Below are 17,193 nucleotides of genomic sequence, written 5' to 3'. Positions count from 1 at the left end.
GTGAATTGACTCAAAAAGTGCTATAAAAATGTTTAAACTTCTGCACGATATAAGCAGAAGCCAGTCTGTATAACAAAGAGGGCTTTTCAGAGTTGTACAGTATCATCAGGTAGCTTTCCGTTCCACTGTGATTTGGCAGGTCTCTCTTGTAAATAAGGTGGAAGAGGCCAGCTGTGAGACTGTAATGTATCTTTGCTTCCTGAACTTTATGGCTGGGGTGTGAGGGAGAGAGAAATCATCTCTGAGTTCTTACGAATATGACTCTCAGAGGTTGTGGAAGGGTCAGAGTATCAGGCAGCCAAAGGTTGGTAGGTGCTTGGCAGCTAGGTCTGTCGAGCCTCTCGCTGGCTGCCAATGCTAATGGAACAGAAAGGAGATCCAAGCTTTGCTCACTGTGGAAAATGAACAACTTTCTTGTATTCACGTAGCTCTGGAAGCTGGCTGAAGCTTATACTTGGCTGTACAATGTTGGAACAGCGGCGGAACAGCCCAATAAACTAGTTTGCCTCATGAAAGCTATCCTTGCATTAGCCAAGAATGGATGCTGTTGTAAAAATCAGAAAGTGTGGAGGTTTTCTTGTGTTGTCATTGGCTTAATACCCAAATTTAAGCTCACAGGTTTTTTTTATGCTGTCTGGTGTGCTGTGTGCTGTACGGTGTGCCTGTAACCATTTACCTCTCCCTGCATATAGCCTACTATTGTACATACTGAGCATATCTCTATTGCATCATTCTTTTCAATTACAGGGGGGTGATTGGTACCATCTTGAGCTATTAAGTCCATCAAACAAATGGGGAACAAGTACGAAACCTATAGCCACACACACACACACACACACACACACACACACTTAAGGTTCCCCCACCCCAGTGAGAAAGAAGCCCTCCTGAGAAATGTCTTCACTGCATACACTAAAAGCAAAGAGAAGGAAGCAGGAGCCCTGAACCCAGTATTCTGGCCACAGTGGTCCCAGTCCCAAACCCCATGCTTTAGCAGAAGCACTTAAATGCACACAGCTGCATGGAGTCTGCAACTTTGCATGATCTACTTGGAGACCACATGGAATGCCTATCTCTGCGTATGCAGCTGTATGCTCAGTCCTGTGACAGCAATTTGTAATTTAACTGTTTTTCCTGCTGGATTTTAAAATGTTGTAACACGCTCTGGAACCTGCTGGTGAAGCGTGGCTAATAAATTTAACAGCAGCAACTATGAGAATAATGCAGGCCTCCCTTTCAGACAGCCCAGCAAATGCTCTATGCACATGGAAACAACTTCTGAACAGGGTTTCTGGTCCATTATTCATCAGGTACATCCTCTTTGTTGCCTAAGGCTCTATGGATCACATCATGACTTTCTAAGAGATCATTATCACTTTTAGGTAAAGGTAAAGGGACCCCTGACCATTAGGTCCAGTCGTGGATGACTCTGAGGTTGCGGCGCTCATCTCGCTTTATTGGCCGAGGGAGCCATGTACAGCTTCCGGGTCATGTGGGCAGCATGACTAAGCCGTTTCTGGCAAACCAGAGCAGCACACGGAAATGCCGTTTACCTTCCTGCCGGAGTGGTACCTATTTATCTACTTGCACTTTGACGTGCTTTCGAACTGCTAGGTTGGCAGGAGCAGGGACCGAGCAACGGGAGCTCACCCCGTCATGGAGATTTGAACCGCCGACATTCCGAACAGCAAGCCCTAGGCCCTGTGGTTTAACCCACAGCGCCACCCGCGTCCCATTATCATTTTTAACAACCGAGAAATCAACAGTTTATTTATTCATTTAAATTTTTATACTGCCCTTTATCCACAGATCTCAGGGTGGTTCACCACATAAATTTAGAGGGATATGCGCTCTATGCATTAATGCAGCAGCCCTCAAACTTAGATATTGTCCATATTTTGGCAGATAAAGCTCATCGCTTGGGATCCTTCCATTTTTCATTTTCATTTTTGCTTCTTTGCATTCAAGGATCCCCCTCCCAAGTGTTATTTCAAATCTTGTTCAATTTTGCTGTGTGTAAAATTTATATCTATATTTGAGCATTATAAAGTATAATATAATTTCCTTTGCTCGTCTGATGACAAGTACTTCAAGAATCCTAACATGAAGAATAGATAATAACACAAGGAAGTTGCTTCCTTGCTCAAGTTGTCCTATCCTGTCTAGTGTTTCACATTGCAAGCAGTTAAGCTGTCCTTCACACACACATTGGGACCACACAGATGCAGAATTTATTCTTTCACATCTTGTTGAGATTGTTCTGTTAAGGCTCAGATGATTCCAGCTCCTGGTATGTAGTGCAACCAATTTGTGTTGAATGCAGTTGTTTTATATATAAAAAACAAAACAGTGGGCAAAGAGGGGGAACTTTTTAAGGAAATGAGTAAGGCTGCAGTTTGTTCCAGGGATCAGTTACTGAGAAGCATTAGCAAAGTTGAGCACAGTGACTAATGCTCTGCATGTTTTTCATTTAGATGTGACGCTTGACACAGTCTGTCAGTGTAAACTTTCTAATAGCGAAAAATAATTGAAAGCTGAATGAACAAATAAACAAGACAACAAGTTTTGCATGTGACGATGCCTTCCCTACTTTTACTGATAAGACATGGTCTCTCACAAGATTCTCACAATTCTCACAAGAATTGCCACCCTGACAAAATCAAAATGACTCTAATAAATGGCTGACTTGCTTCCTTTTTATGTTGTTTGCATGCTGGATGTGGGAGTGAAGATTTGAGTTTATTTATGTGCTGGCTTGCAAGGAATTTGTTTCAAAATAGAATAGTGCAAGAGCTGACTGGAAGAATGTACAGAGCCATGCTCTCTCTTTGGTTTGTCCTGTTGCTTCCTACAGCATAACTGGAAATTGAAACATAAAACTGTGCGGCTTAAAAGCATTAGATAATTATCAGCTGTTGTAGCTGTGATAGTTCTATTTTAAAACAGAAGCTCATAATGGAAAATGCAGATTAAACAAATACCACACATCTGGAATGCAAATGACAGAGGGAAGGGGAGTCAGCAGTAAAACATTAGAAATATGCACACGAGGCATTGCAGAACTGCAAACAGGTGCTTTTTTAAACTGAAAATAATCTGTATATTGTAAACACTTTAAGAAAAGAAAATGTCTGGAATGAATATGTGAAGCATAAAAGTAAGCAGAAAGGATGTGTGCACTGACGTATTAGGCACGTGAACTTTTTGCTACTTTGTACACCTCTTTCCTTGTTTATTGCTCCATTCAGTTCCCATCACTTCACTGTGTGAATGGCTGGTGAGAAAAGAAGTATCCAGCACTCATCTTTGTCTGCTCTTTCCTTGCAAGATCCTTCCCTGGGGACTACCCCACTTTAGAGAATTTACTGTGCTTTTGAGTTAATTAGTTAAATGTGTGGCTACTGTTTCTGTGTCAGCTGACTCCAAACTCCTCTCTGCAACATGACTTCAGTGGGAGCCACCTGCTGGCAGAAATCTGAGTTCCCAATGCATTGGCTGCCCACTGGCTTTGAAAGAGGATTAGAGAAACAGTTGAAGGAAGGGTTCTTCTCTAGAACAAGACTTTGAACTGGTTATTCTTTTAAATTATTTTTTGTTTTGTTTTTGTTTAAGTTGTGCAACTTCCGCAGTTCAGTATTATGGATTTTGAAAGTGGAATTTATATTTTATTTCTTACACCAATTTCCTTTTGCTCGAAATTGTAGCCCACTTAGAGGTTTCTGTTGAAATATGAAGTGGTATATACATTAAGTAAGCAAGCAATATAAATTTGTCAAAGTCCAGTTAGTCTGGAGGTGCAAACCCTTTGTTTGGCTAACTATCAATCATGGTAGAAGAATAACCTCCCCAGCGCATTATTTTCCATATTTTGAGAAAGAAGAGGAGAAGTGGCAGCTGTGGTCTTCTGCTTGTTTGTCTGTCTGTTACGTTGCCTATATTCAGTACTTTTCTTCTAGAAAAAGTGGGACGTACTCACCGTGAAGCTGTTACAATAAGTGTCTTTAACCCATGCTGTTCTTCTAGAAAAAAGGTGCCGGTACTGTGTATACTTGAGTACCCCCAGAAAAATGTTATTCCAGCTTCATGGGTCATCTTGAAGTGTGGATACCAGAACTGAGCACAATATTCCCAGTGCAGTCTCTCTGTAGATTCATTTACCACCAGTCTAATAGTTGGCAGCTTTATTTCCAACCCCTTTCTTATTGACATAGATTTAACAGTTTTCACTCCTGCCATGGAGGTCAATGTTTTTTGTTGCAGTGTCTACCATGACTCTAAAATCTCTGTCCTTGGCAGGTACCACCAGTTCAAAAAGTGTGAAGTTGGGATATCCAGAAACTGATAACCTTATTCAGCAGTCTTTGGACTCAAAACCTTTTTGAAAATCTAAGCACACAATGTCAACCGGACCACCCCTTACTCATACGCCTATTGACACTGATTGTCATTTCCTGTTCAGTCTCTCTCTTGTCCAACCTGCCAACTGACTTCCACCGTTAACATCTTTGGTTTAACTGTCAACACAGCATATTTTCAAAATATATGCAGTTCTTTCAACAATGTGACCTCTATGTACGTGTTGGTTTTGCAGCCCTATATGAGCATTTCAGTACATTTAAGCAAAGGTGACAGGACAAATGAAACTGTCTCACCGCAGCAACCAATTGTATGACTGTTGCATCCAGTGAACAAGAAACATTGTCACCCACAGGGTTGCGAATGACAAACCCAATGAATTTGTACCAAGCGCACCATGCAACACAATTTGCCCTTCGTTTCCTTTTCATTTGCTCCTGGATAAGCTGTACTCTTTATGTACTCATGGCTCTTTCAGTAAACTCTTCCAAGTTATTGGGGGAGGTCTCCTTAAAGATGACTTGGTTGCCTAAACAGACCATGTGGTAATGATAACTTATTGCATTAATATACATCTGGAGTGCAGAAAGGTACTGGGAATATATCGATCTATTAAACAATGACACAGGGAAAATACACCACAGTGCTTAAAACAGCACCACTCAGCATAGTTTTCAGTCTAAGTATATTGAAGTGAATCAGATCAGACTTAGAGTAAATTTTGACATAAGTTTCCTTGGCATTCCTAAAGGGGCTTTTGCGTGGTCACAGTGACTGTGGCGTTTCATTGTGCAATAAAATGATTCATTCATGGTTTAAAAAAAATGGCACGGGGACAGAATTTTTAAAAAGGTTTTAAAGGTTGTTTTTTCTTCTGACTCCTTAAACTGGAATGTACTTTAGAGCTCTGCTCATCTGTAAGCCAACATTTGTCTTAAGAATTTTTATTGTCTCTCTTTCTCTCCCCATTTCTCCCACTCCCTCTATTCTGCAGATATACACTGACTGGGCAAATCACTATCTAGCAAAATCTGGCCACAAGCGGCTGATCAAGGACTTGCAACAGGACATTGCCGATGGAGTTCTGCTAGCAGAAATCATCCAGATCATTGGTAAGATCTGTGCTCTGAGCCACAGCATGATCTGACGTCTGGTTTAGGAAGGAAAAGGCACTAGAAGTAGAGCCAGCTTAACTGTAAGATGGGTACCAAATAGAGAGCCGTGACTTGGCCTCCAATTTCTCCCAGATTTTGTGTGTGTGTGTGTGTGTGTGATAGATATGTTTGTGTCTGCTCCACCATTCTTTTAAGGGCCAGAAAACTGTTTCACACACTTGGCATTGTTTAAAATGAATGCTTCATTAAGCCATATGTCTCCAATGTGTGCATTTTATTAGCTGGAGTGGTTTATGCTTTCTGCGATGCCTTGAAACTGTATCCTGATCCCACAAAGACAATTGTGGACGATTTCATGTCAGCAGTCATTTGGCAGGGGCTGGAGAATTGGTAGCAACCTCCTTTTGCACTTCCCCTTTGCATGATTTGTGCATGAGGAAGGAACTGCTGTTAACAAGGCAGATTGTTACTGTGTAGCGTTTCAGTGTGCTTAGAGCAAAGTTCAGAATCTACAAAATTCTTGTATGTCTGTTTACTTTCTTCCTTGTGGTCACATAGTTTACTCTGACTTTTTTTTTTAAACCCTCACTGTTTTCCTTCAGCAAATGAAAAGGTTGAAGATATCAATGGCTGTCCTCGAAGCCAGTCTCAAATGGTAAGAATAAACCAGATTTTTGTGTTATGATGTCACATCCGAGCTTTACTGGATTGTGTACTACTGGCTATTCATTTTGCTTTATGTTGATTATGCTATGGATATTTCCTTTGGCTTTTTGAAAACATAGTCTTGGTTTGTTATCTTTGGATAGAAGCAAGTTCAGGGTATAAGGGAGCTGAAAAACACCATTAGCATTGACTATTAGATTAATTATGAATGTATTTATTTCAACTTATTTCTATGTTACTCAGATTTATATGGATAATTTCAATTCCAAAGCTGCTTTAAAGACAGAAAATAGCAGAACCAATTTTGAGTGGAGTCTTTGTGTCTGGACTACTGGTTTGAAATAAGGCGTTTGCCAACTCTTAATGAATATAAATAGCCTCTCTGCTTGTCCACAATGAAGTCCAGTTAAATAGTCTGAGAAGTATCTCTTGAGACATGTGTAACCTTCTACTGGAAGAGGCTGAGCTAAAACCAGCAAGTACTTGAAAGTTAGGATATATCCCAAGGCAATTAGTTTCCCATCCAGAAGTGGGACTTAAATTTTGTACTCTTTATTGATTAGCAGTGTCTGTGGCTATAAAGAGAATTCATTGTAGAATGTTGTGGAAACAACACATGGAATCTCCCTTTCCCCAGATCTCTCAGTTAATTTTCTCCTATAGGGCTCCTATAGGATTGTTCTAATTGCTTAGAGGCATAGTGACACTGTATGTTTTAGCTGCTAATCATATCTCTGCTAGATAGTTGAGAAAGGAGGCTGCTAACATTCAGTGTGACACAGGAAGCTGCAAATGCTAAAATTAACTCTTCATTGACAAGCTGCTTGCTGGGGCAAAACTAAGCAGCAGGTGTTGACCATCTTTAAGAGAAAGACGGCTAATTCAAGTTAAGATAATAACTTTTGTGTGTTACTGCCAGTATGCCCATTAAGAAACAGAAACAAATAGTGAAACGATAAATTCAGGATCTTATTACATAAACATTGCAGTTAAGTTCACTCCTATATGGCACTAGGCAGCTTACATTAAAAATGAAGAAATGCCTGGGAAATAGTGATACGGGGCAGTAAGGAAGGGGCAAGAAGGAAGACCATAATTTTCTAATTCCTGTACATGTCTGCTCAGAAGTCAGCTCCACTGAGTTCAGTGGGACATTCCCAGGCCAGTGTGTATAAGATTGCAGCCTAAGAGTAATCTGACCTATTCCAGGCAGCTCTTAGGGGCATCAGCCAGTGTGAGTGTTGGTTGGTTCAGATTACTACTTCCACATAGTTTCACATGATATCTTGCTTATGTGACATCCCTGTGGTCCCAGAGCTTCCAAGGGACAAAAATGATCTCTGGATGGGTCAACGCCTCCATCCAAGGAGTGCAAGACTCTTTCTAGACAAGCTGCTAAATAGCCATTTGGCTTTACATGGGGCTGCTCTTTAAGAGGGTTTCGAAGCTGCAACTAGGGCAGAATGCAGCAGTGAGCCTGCTTCTGGATGTACACTTAAAAGACTTTTATTGGTTGTCAAATCACTGCTAAGTGGAAATTAAGGTGTTAACACTGACATATAATTCTTTAAATGGCTTGGATCCCAGGTATCTGAACCCCTCCTCCCACGTTGAACCTGTTTGGGTGATAAGATCTGCAGGATAAGATCTCATGCATCATCTGTGGTTTGATGGTGCATGAAAGGGCCTTCTCTGTGTTGGCCCCCAGCTTGGGAAATGACATTCTTCTCATAATGCACCTTACACCATCACTGAGTGCTTTTTTAAACAATTGGTCAATACAGGCCTTTGTTCAAGTGAGTGTCTTCTCTTCTCCTGCATTGCTCTTCTGTACTCTTCTGCTTTGTTAAGTTTGTTACTAGTCAGTTTTGTGGGTTTAAAAAAATATTTTTAAGTGATGATTTATACCTGTTTTAACTGTGATATTTTTTGTAACCTGTCCGAGAACTATTTGGCGAAAGGAAGGCAAATGACTAGGTGCCCCCCCCTCCCCAAGCATACTGCAATGAGCAAATCTGCCTCTAGGATGAAGAACCTTGTGGGGGAATAAGAGAACCCCTGTGAGGCTCCTACATATAAAATAATTATGTCCATTATTTTCCCTTCTTCCTACCTCACCACTGTCTTGGATTTCCATATGGTGAGACAACCATAGAGACCCAGGTTCTGATTCCCAGTCATCTGTGAACCTCACTGAGTGATTATGGTCTTGTCGTGGTCTCTCAAGCCTACCTCACAGGGTGGTTGTGATGTGAAGATAAAGGGTGTGTGTGAGAGAGACAGGGAGAACTATCTTAAAATGAAAAGAAACAGCTAAAAGAGATGTTGTGAAAATGGGCAGCTTTCAATTATTTCCATATTGACTAAGCAAACACACCTTCTTATCGTGACAAAGAAACAACATGACTTTGTATGATAATATTTTAATGCTTTTTAACGGTTACTCACAGAGTTGGCAAGAAGGGTAAAGGACCTTTTGTTTTTGCCCAGAATCTGGCTAGACATGTGCAACTGTGAACACAACATGGACAAAGTCAACATATAAAGTAAACATGGCCTAGAGAGATCAACAAAGTCATCCTTAATTTCAGGGAATTTCCCTCAATTAGAGGGAACTGGTTAAAGGGAAGCTGAAGGAGAGGAAGGGCATTCAGATCCTTTGGGAAAGCTTGTATGCAATTTCAAATGGAAGTACCTTGGATCAAATATTTGAGAGAATGATCAGGGAGAACAGGGCCAGATGTGTAGTATGGTCCAACTCGCCCTGATCCTGCAAGCTGCATCTGCTGCTACCTTCTGTCCTTGTCCCTGCAGTGTTCCTCAGAGCAGGATGAAGGCAAAAGCGGTTCAGCTCTCCCAGTCCTAGTGTCAGACCTTGGTATCTCAGATTTCAGTGGTGTCCTGTGCAACCCCCAAAACCAGCACACCTCACCTCTGGCCTTCCATTGGATGTCATAGCCGTGGTGCCTGCTGCAGCGCCCCAGAAGCTCTGCTCTCCTACATCCACCTTTGCTAGTTCCTGGGAGAGTGCAACTCCCACAGTGAAGGGAGCCCCCAGGAGCCTTCCCTCTCTGTGAGACTCATGCACAGAACATCCTTTTTCTGCTGGGGAACGGACTGGGGCAACAAATTCCAGCATCCTCAGTGTGCTTATGTCACATGGTTCCCGATGAAGTGGAGGCTCACTAAGGGCCTTCTCTCTTGGTGGGAATAGCATGTGCAGCATCATTTTCATGTTGGGGATGCTGGGACTTGGAGTTGCAGTTGAATCCTTTCCAGTGGGATGATACCTGAAAGCTACAATCTCCCTCTCCCTCTCTCTCTCTCTCTCTCTCTTTGCCTGACTAAAGGTAAGCTTTTTTCTCCCCTATCCCGAATGGAAAGGAGGATGCATAAATGGTGGTTTCAGGTATATTGTTGTTGTTGTTGTTGTTGTTGTTGTTGTTGTTGTTGTTGTTGTTTGTTTTTATTAAATTTAAAGGATCTCAGGGTGGCAAATACATATTTTTTTAAGAAAATAAATACAATTTTTAGAAAGCTGACTTTTATTGAACAGTTAAAAAATTGGAAAAGCATTCACCGCTAATACTTTCAAGTTTGCCAGGAACAGTGCCTTTCAACCATCAAGTCTGGATAAAGAGGAATGTTATTAAATGAACAACAATAATGGGGGAGGCAGATTCACCTCACCAGTGAAGGCCAACCCGCAAACAGAACTACTAGTGAAAAGATCCTGTTATGGATCAGTGCCAACAGCGCAGTGGCCAATGCTGGCACAACCAACAGGGCATGGGTGCCAACTTGAATGGTATAGTGGGGAGGGAGAGATAATACCAGCCCCACACAATTGATCACAAGATATGGCATGCACACACCACTTGAATGACAATGGCCACCAACTTTGTGGGAGCTGGCCCCTTCAGATATTTTGCTGGGAGGGGCAAACTCCTAGAAGTTTGCTCCTATGCAGCAGGGCTTCTCCTGTCAATTATAAAGCATGAAGCGGTTTCTTAAGCACTTTTGAGGAATTTGTCTGTAGAATTATAGAATTGTAGAGTTGGAAGGGACCATGAATGCCATCTAGTCTAACCCCCTGCAAAGCAGGAATCTCAACTAAAGCATCCGTGACAGGTGGCTTGCAATGTGTCTTTTAACCTTGTCCCCTTTTCAGAGCCGCACTTGTTGATTCCTTCACTCCTATCTCAAAAAGGCTTTCTCACCTCTGGAAATGGTTCACAAAAGAAAAGCAGCTAAAATGATATTGGGCTTAGACCAGAAGGATGAAGCTTATATGGCTTTTAGTTTATTAAGAAAGACCTTTGAGAGGATCATGAAACTGGCTTATAACATGATGAGTGGGGGAGAGAGAGAAGTATTTTTCTTCATTGTACTAAAACCAGGATATCCAATGAAATTGATTGTATGTTTGTTCTGAATCTGGACAGACAAAAAGAAATTACTATTTCACGCAGTGCATAGTTAGCTTATGGAATTCACTGCCATAGAATATGATGGTGGCTTAAAAATATTAGACCTATTTTTATTTTTATTTTATAAAGCAAGGGTTTAACCAGTATAGTTAGTGGGTTGCCACTTTTAAAACTTTTTAAATACTTTGTGGAACTCAGTAATCTTTGGAGAACAGGTTCGTTTGCTTTTTCAGACCTTCCTGTAAAAGAAAGAAAGAAAAGAAAGCATATTTTTCGGGCTGTATATGTAAAAGAAAGCAAACTCCAAGGATGTTATCTATGATTCTTGGCCTCTCCAGACTGCAGGTGTATTCTGCAATATGTCCTTGATACAGTGCATTGGTGATAGACTCTGGTTGTACAATGCTTCTCCAGTGCCACAACATTGTTGCAGTCCAGAACAATTATGGTATAAAAAATTAAGGGATTTCAGCAGGAAGTGATGGGATATGCAGTGATTGGAAATGAAGCAGTATAACTACCCCAACACTTTGCAGGCACAAAGAGTATTGAAAGCTGGATTGCATGTGGCTGCCCTAATAGCAAAATGAGCACAAATCATAATGAATGTGCAGTAAAAAGGATGTCTGGAAGGGTGCACTGCAGGAGAAGGTAGGATTTAGCTGTATCAGTTATTATGAACTAGCCTGTCCTTGTAGCCTGTCCCTATAGGCTGCGATTCCATACCCACCACACAGAGGTATGTGAGCTCAATTTAATGCAATAGGACTTATTTCTCAACAGCAGGTGTGGAGAAGCTTTTTCAGCCCAAGAGCTGGATCTACAACTTGCCTGTGCGCCATTTTTGACTGGTGGGTGGGATACCTACCTGTCAATCATTAGCAGGCACAGGCTTATGTCCAGTCTTAGTACTGTAGTCCCACAGCACTGAGTTTGGAGATAAGCCTCTGATTGCTCTAAAATACAGTAGACATAGGTTTATCTCATCTTAGGACTGTGAGGTCCTAGTGCTAAGATAAGAGATTAAAAGCTGTTGGCTTTTATCACCACAGAATAAGTCAGCAGACAGACCAGGATGGTAAAAGGTAGCATGCCCCAAAAGTGATTAATATTGTGACCACCCATGAAAGTGAACGATCTTCTCTTAAGTTTGGCCCAGTTAAATTTTAATGGGAAATTGTTTTGATTTAATAGCTTTCAGGCAATGGGTTTGGAGGAGTGGGGGAGAAATGAGAAAACAAAAATGTATAGAGCAATTTAATATGCAACATTACTTTTAAATTCTTTATTTTTAAAATGGTCAATAATTAGAATCTTAGTTTTCTGTGAAATATTTCAAAATCTGGAAATTGTTAAAAGTTCTAGTGAGGCCTCTAGGCAGCCAGTCTGCTTCTTATTAAAGGGATGTTGTCAAGGCTAGCAGTTAGGTTAGTCATAGTTGTACAACTTTGTTTTTAAAAGGAAATGTTTAGCTTCAGATTAGTCAAATCTTCAAAGCCCTGCAGATTAAATGTGAAATGACCAAATCTATAAATATTCTTATGATATTGATGGTGCCTTTCTGAAGAGTAGTAATTTATACCAACAAAGAAATAAATTCTAAGCCTATTTTCCCTCATGGCAGGCAGGGGAGAAGCCCAAGGCATTTGCTGCATGGGTTAGAGGACAAGATGGCTCCCCTCAAATTTCGTGAACAAAAGCCAACAGGACTGGAATTTAAATCTTTCTTTAAAACTGGTGACGGGACATAATATTCCACTGTATCTGAGAACAACAGGCTAGCTTAGGTGGCACCAGATAGACCACATAGGCAGCGCTCTCCTCATTTTGTTGGCATCTGTCTTTCTCGGAAGACAATGGAGTGTACCTCTGGAGGTGAAGTCAAACTGCTAGAGAATCACAGGGGCTGCTGTGGCTCCAGAGACTGGTAGCTCATTACTGCTGCCTACTGTGGTGTTTTTGCTGTGGTGTTTTTGCATCAAAGTGACCTCTCTGGGGCACAAGCCTGGACAGTTTGTATGGACGTCCTGGGATGCCCAGATGACAAGACCCCATCCCCAGCCTCACAGATGTGGTCCAAAGGAAAGCAGAGCAATATGTTTGGCACCAACTTGGCTGCAGGAGTTGCCGGAAGGAAGCGTATAAGGCACCATCCAACCATCTTAGGGACTCTACTCCAGATTTGTGTAGAGTTTACTCCTTAGCCTTTTCTTCTCCCTAAGATATCCCACAAGGCAGCAGAGGTTAAGGATCTGGGTTGAGTGCACTGGCAACCAATTAAGTTTCTGGGCCCAAATCAAAGTGCTGGTTTTGAACTATAAAGCCTTAAATGGCTTAGGACTGCAGTACCTCAAGGACTGCCTCTCGCCATATAAATCGACCCAAGAGATCTGGAAGGTGACAATATGAGGCTGGGCCTCTTCTCTGTTTGCTCCCCATTTGTGGGATGCTCTTCTCAGGGAGCAGAGACTTGGCTGGTTCCTTCATTGCATATCTTTAGGTGAAGTATTTCTCTTTAACCGGGTGTTCAACTGATTACATAACATTACAGTGGTACCTTGGGTTACAGACGCTTCAGGTTACATACGCTTCAGCTTACAGACTCCGCTAACCCAGAAATAGTACCTCGGGTTAAGAACTTTGCTTCAGGATGAGAACAGAAATTGTGCTCCGGCAGCACGGCAGCAGCAGGAGGCCCCATTGGCTAAAGTGGTGCTTCAGGTTAAGAACAGTTTCAGGTTAAGAACGGACCTCGGGAATGAATTAAGTACTTAACCCAAGGTACCACTGTATATGGCTTTTAAATGTGTTTGTGGAAGTGCGGGGTTATTGGTTTGTTTTTGCTTTATCATGTATATTTTGTATTCTCCTTTTGTATTTTTATGTTGTGAACTGCCTTGGCATCTTTAAATGAAAGGCAGTATACAAATGTAATAAATATTAATAATATAATTTACGTACATTGCTAGTGAATTGGGCCTGTATTGGTTGCATTGCATTGTGTTGTCGGTAATGTGATTTAGTAAAATAGGCATGCCTTGTAACAAAAATACAGCAAACTATTCACAATTACACAGTTTGTTTTTTGAATGTGTTTATCTGAGCACAAAAGTATGCTATAATCAAACTCTGTTAGTTGGCCTTGTAAACATACCAAGACAGTAGTTGACTCTAAGAAATATTCTAGGCACACCTGTTTGTTGCAGGAATGAATAAATTTCTTTCAGGGTAACAGAAGGATTAGAAAAATATGTCGGATTCATCAAAGTCTATTTATATGATTGTTTCAAAGGAAACGTTTGAGCATGCTAAAGATACAAAGAATGTGCAGAATGCTACCCACCACTTAAAATAACATCAATAGCAATATTATATAAATTCCCCCCCTTCAATGTGTATTATTAAACTGAAATTCAGAACCAATGTAAGCTGCACTTGGGATAGATGATCCAATGATACGTCCCTATACAGCTATGAAACAAATAGCTACCGTATTCCCAAGGAACAGAAACCAGGGTCTTGATTTGACTTGCAATTTATTTGCCTAGACATTAAGAGGCCTGACTCATAAGAACCAAAATGCTTGAAGCAGCAGGCACCAAACAACTCAGGTTTATTCAAATAAGATATATTACTACATGAATGCTGACTTAAGCACTTCCACTTTCTCTGTTGGCAGTAGCAACAAACAGGAACAGCCCACCATCAACATCTTAGGAGAGAGAAGCTTAGAGGCTAAGCAGTCAGCGGTTCAAATCTCCATGACGGGGTGAGCTCCCGTTGCTCGGTCCCTGCTCCTGCCAACCTAGCAGTTCAAAAGCACGCCAAAGTGCAAGTAGATAAATAGGTACCGCTCCGGCAGGAAGGTAAACGCCGTTTCCGTGCGCTGCTCTGGTTTGCCAGAAGCAGCTTAGTCATGCTGGCCACATGACCCGGAAGCTGTACACCGGCTCCCTTGGCCAATAAAGCGAGATGAGCACCGCAACCCCAGAGTCGGTCCCGACTGGACCTAATGGTCAGGGGTCCCTTTACCTTTTAATGCATTCATGACACAACAACGTCCCATCATTCCACCCTCTGCAGTTTCTGCAGTTTCCTTTAGAGCACAGGCTTCTTAGTCAAGAAGACCACTGTTTCAATTCCTGGAATCTCCAGGTAGGGCTGGGAAAGTCTTCAGTCTGAAATCCTGTCTGTGTAGAACGGGGTAGTCAACCTTTTTATACCTACTGCCCACTAATGCATCTTTCTTGATGGTAAAATTTCCTTACCGCCCACCAGTGCTCAATAGAAGGAGGATCCAGCTTGTGATGTAGAACCACCTACCGCCCACCTAGAATCCTGAAACGCCCACTAGTGGGCTGTAGGAACCAGGTTGACAACCCCTGGTGTAGAATATCGAGCTAGATAAACCAGTAGTCTGAATGAGTATAAAGCAGCTTCCCCTGCACCAAATTGTGCTAACCTCTTGTTCCTGCGTAAGCCAGTTCAAGGATTCCTGCTGGTGCAATGAGAATCCCCCCTCCTCCCCTTGCATGCTCCCTTCTGTCCCCAGATTTGCTCTGGAGGATTGGGGGATTCTACTACCAGAAGAGATTTAGGGGATACTTGAGATTGTTGAACCACATTGTCTAATTGTGAGTTAGACTGAGATGAAAGCCCCTAGTCTCACTTTTTTTCCTCTCTCTCCCCCCCCCTTTTGCCACCATTGCTTATTTTTCAGTGGTGATGTGTCAACCCCAGCAGCTGAAGACTGCATTTTTTAAAACCACCAATTTTAAATGTTTCTTTGTCCTTGGACATATAACTCCTCACTACCACCACCACCACCAACAACAACTAATAGCCTTGGGCTTTTCATCAAGTAGGGCATTCTAAGTTCTGTTAGCAAACTGTGACATTTCACAGCAGTATCTATTCATCTTTGCGGCTGGCCTTGGGATAGCATTTAATCTCTTGTTCAGCATCATTTCCTCAAAAAGCCTGCCCAGAAGGAGTTCTGCATACCTAGTGTTATTTGTTTCTAAGCAGAAATATTTCACCAACATATCATGCATATCTGTCGTTCGTATACCTGCTTCCTTGTTACTTGGTCATGCTGAGTTTTAGGTTTATCTACTGCAAATACTCAAAAATACTTAACCTTGTCTGGAAACCTGACTGACTTAGCAAACTTTATAAGCTGATAACATGCACCCAGGAGGTCTACATAACAACGAGAGGGGGGGAAATCTCATTGATGTAGTGAGTGCTTAAGATGGTTGACTGGCTTGCTGATTTTCCTCCTAGGAAATTATGATTCTCTTCTGCATGTGTCTCACAACTTCAGAAAGATATAAAGAGAAGCAGAAGACTGAAAAAGAGGAAGGAAAGGTGGGGGAATCACTTATATCCAAGGACAGAAAAGGTTACGCAAAGACAGCTGAAAGGTTTTTTGGTTAAATCAGTATGCTGGATGGAGGCAAATGGGGTATAAACAGTCAGGGCAAGAACACCAAGGAGTGTAAGGGAAGATATTTCATTTCACAAAGGACTTTAAAACAGGAATGAGGGATAATGGGAGTTCAGCCAGTCCGAACAACAGTCACTTAAGGACATGCACACTGTTAAGACCATATTCATGTAAGACAATCTTAATTGGGTACAAGTGATCTCTGAAGAAGAAGGAGAAGAAAGAAAATAACCAGTAATAGTTGCAGGACCAGCCGTTTTCCTCGCCCATTGTTTGCTATTAACATTAGCAACCACATAATGCATAATAGCTTTTAAGCTATTTTATGATTTTATTGTTTTTTTGCATTGCACTCTTTGACATGGTTAGTTTATTTATGCCCATTTTATATTGCTTTGGTTCCTGTGGTGATGAACAGCTGTATAACACTTCTAATAAGTACTGATGTAATAACACATTCATTTCATACATTAATATGGCAGCTTATAAGAACCATATTTATCATTTTATCATGTGTGAGTGTCCCTCATTCTCTCGCTTTCCCTCTTCCTAAAATGGCATAGGTTAAAGATTATCCTGTATTTTTTCATTCTGAAACAAAAGAAAAATGCTGTATTTTTGAAACAGCTGATTTTCTGGTTATTTTGATCAGTTGTTGTATCTTGTGGGGCTTTCCCCCACTTAGAACTTGGTGTCAACCCCCACTTAGAACTTTATTTATCTGGCCTGTGTTTATTTCAAAATGTGTTTATTTCAAAAAAGCTCTAGTCCTGTTTTAATGGTAATTATGCTTAGGATAATAATGCTCAATTTGTGTTTGATATTGCAATCCTATGAACATTTAGCTTTGATTAAGCTTGATTGAAAATAGGTAGACTTTACATGTATAAAATTGTACTACAGTGGTACCTCGGTTTAAGAACAGCCCTGTTTATAAAATAAATATATAAAATTATAAAAAAGAACAGCCCTGTTTATGAAATAATGGAGCTTCATAACATGTACAGTGGTACCTCGGGTTAAGAACTTACCGTAATTCATTCTGGAGGTCTGTTCTTAACCTGAAACTGTTCTTAACCTGAAGCACCACTTTAGCTAATGGGGCCTCCTGCTGCCGCTGCGCCGCCACTGCACGATTTCTGTTAGCGGAGTCTGTAACCTGAAGCGTATGTAACCT

General features: G+C 41.3%; 1 protein-coding gene across 8 annotated transcripts in view; it reads left to right on the top strand.

Moving 5' to 3' along the window:
• NAV3 (neuron navigator 3) overlaps positions 1-17,193 on the top strand; it is a 431,035-nt gene that overhangs the window by 250,626 nt on the left and 163,216 nt on the right. For all 8 annotated transcript variants that reach the window (XM_081211182.1, XM_081211181.1, XM_081211178.1 and 5 more), the window contains 2 exons: positions 5,351-5,468; positions 6,074-6,126. In XM_081211182.1, coding sequence (XP_081067308.1) covers positions 5,351-5,468; positions 6,074-6,126 — 171 coding nt within the window. The remainder of the gene's footprint in view (positions 1-5,350; positions 5,469-6,073; positions 6,127-17,193) is intronic.

Source organism: Podarcis bocagei (genome assembly GCF_964188305.1).
Source record: "Podarcis bocagei genome assembly, chromosome: 10".
Classification (NCBI taxonomy): domain Eukaryota; kingdom Metazoa; phylum Chordata; class Lepidosauria; order Squamata; family Lacertidae; genus Podarcis; species Podarcis bocagei.
This window is presented reverse-complemented; position numbering and strand designations above follow the sequence as displayed.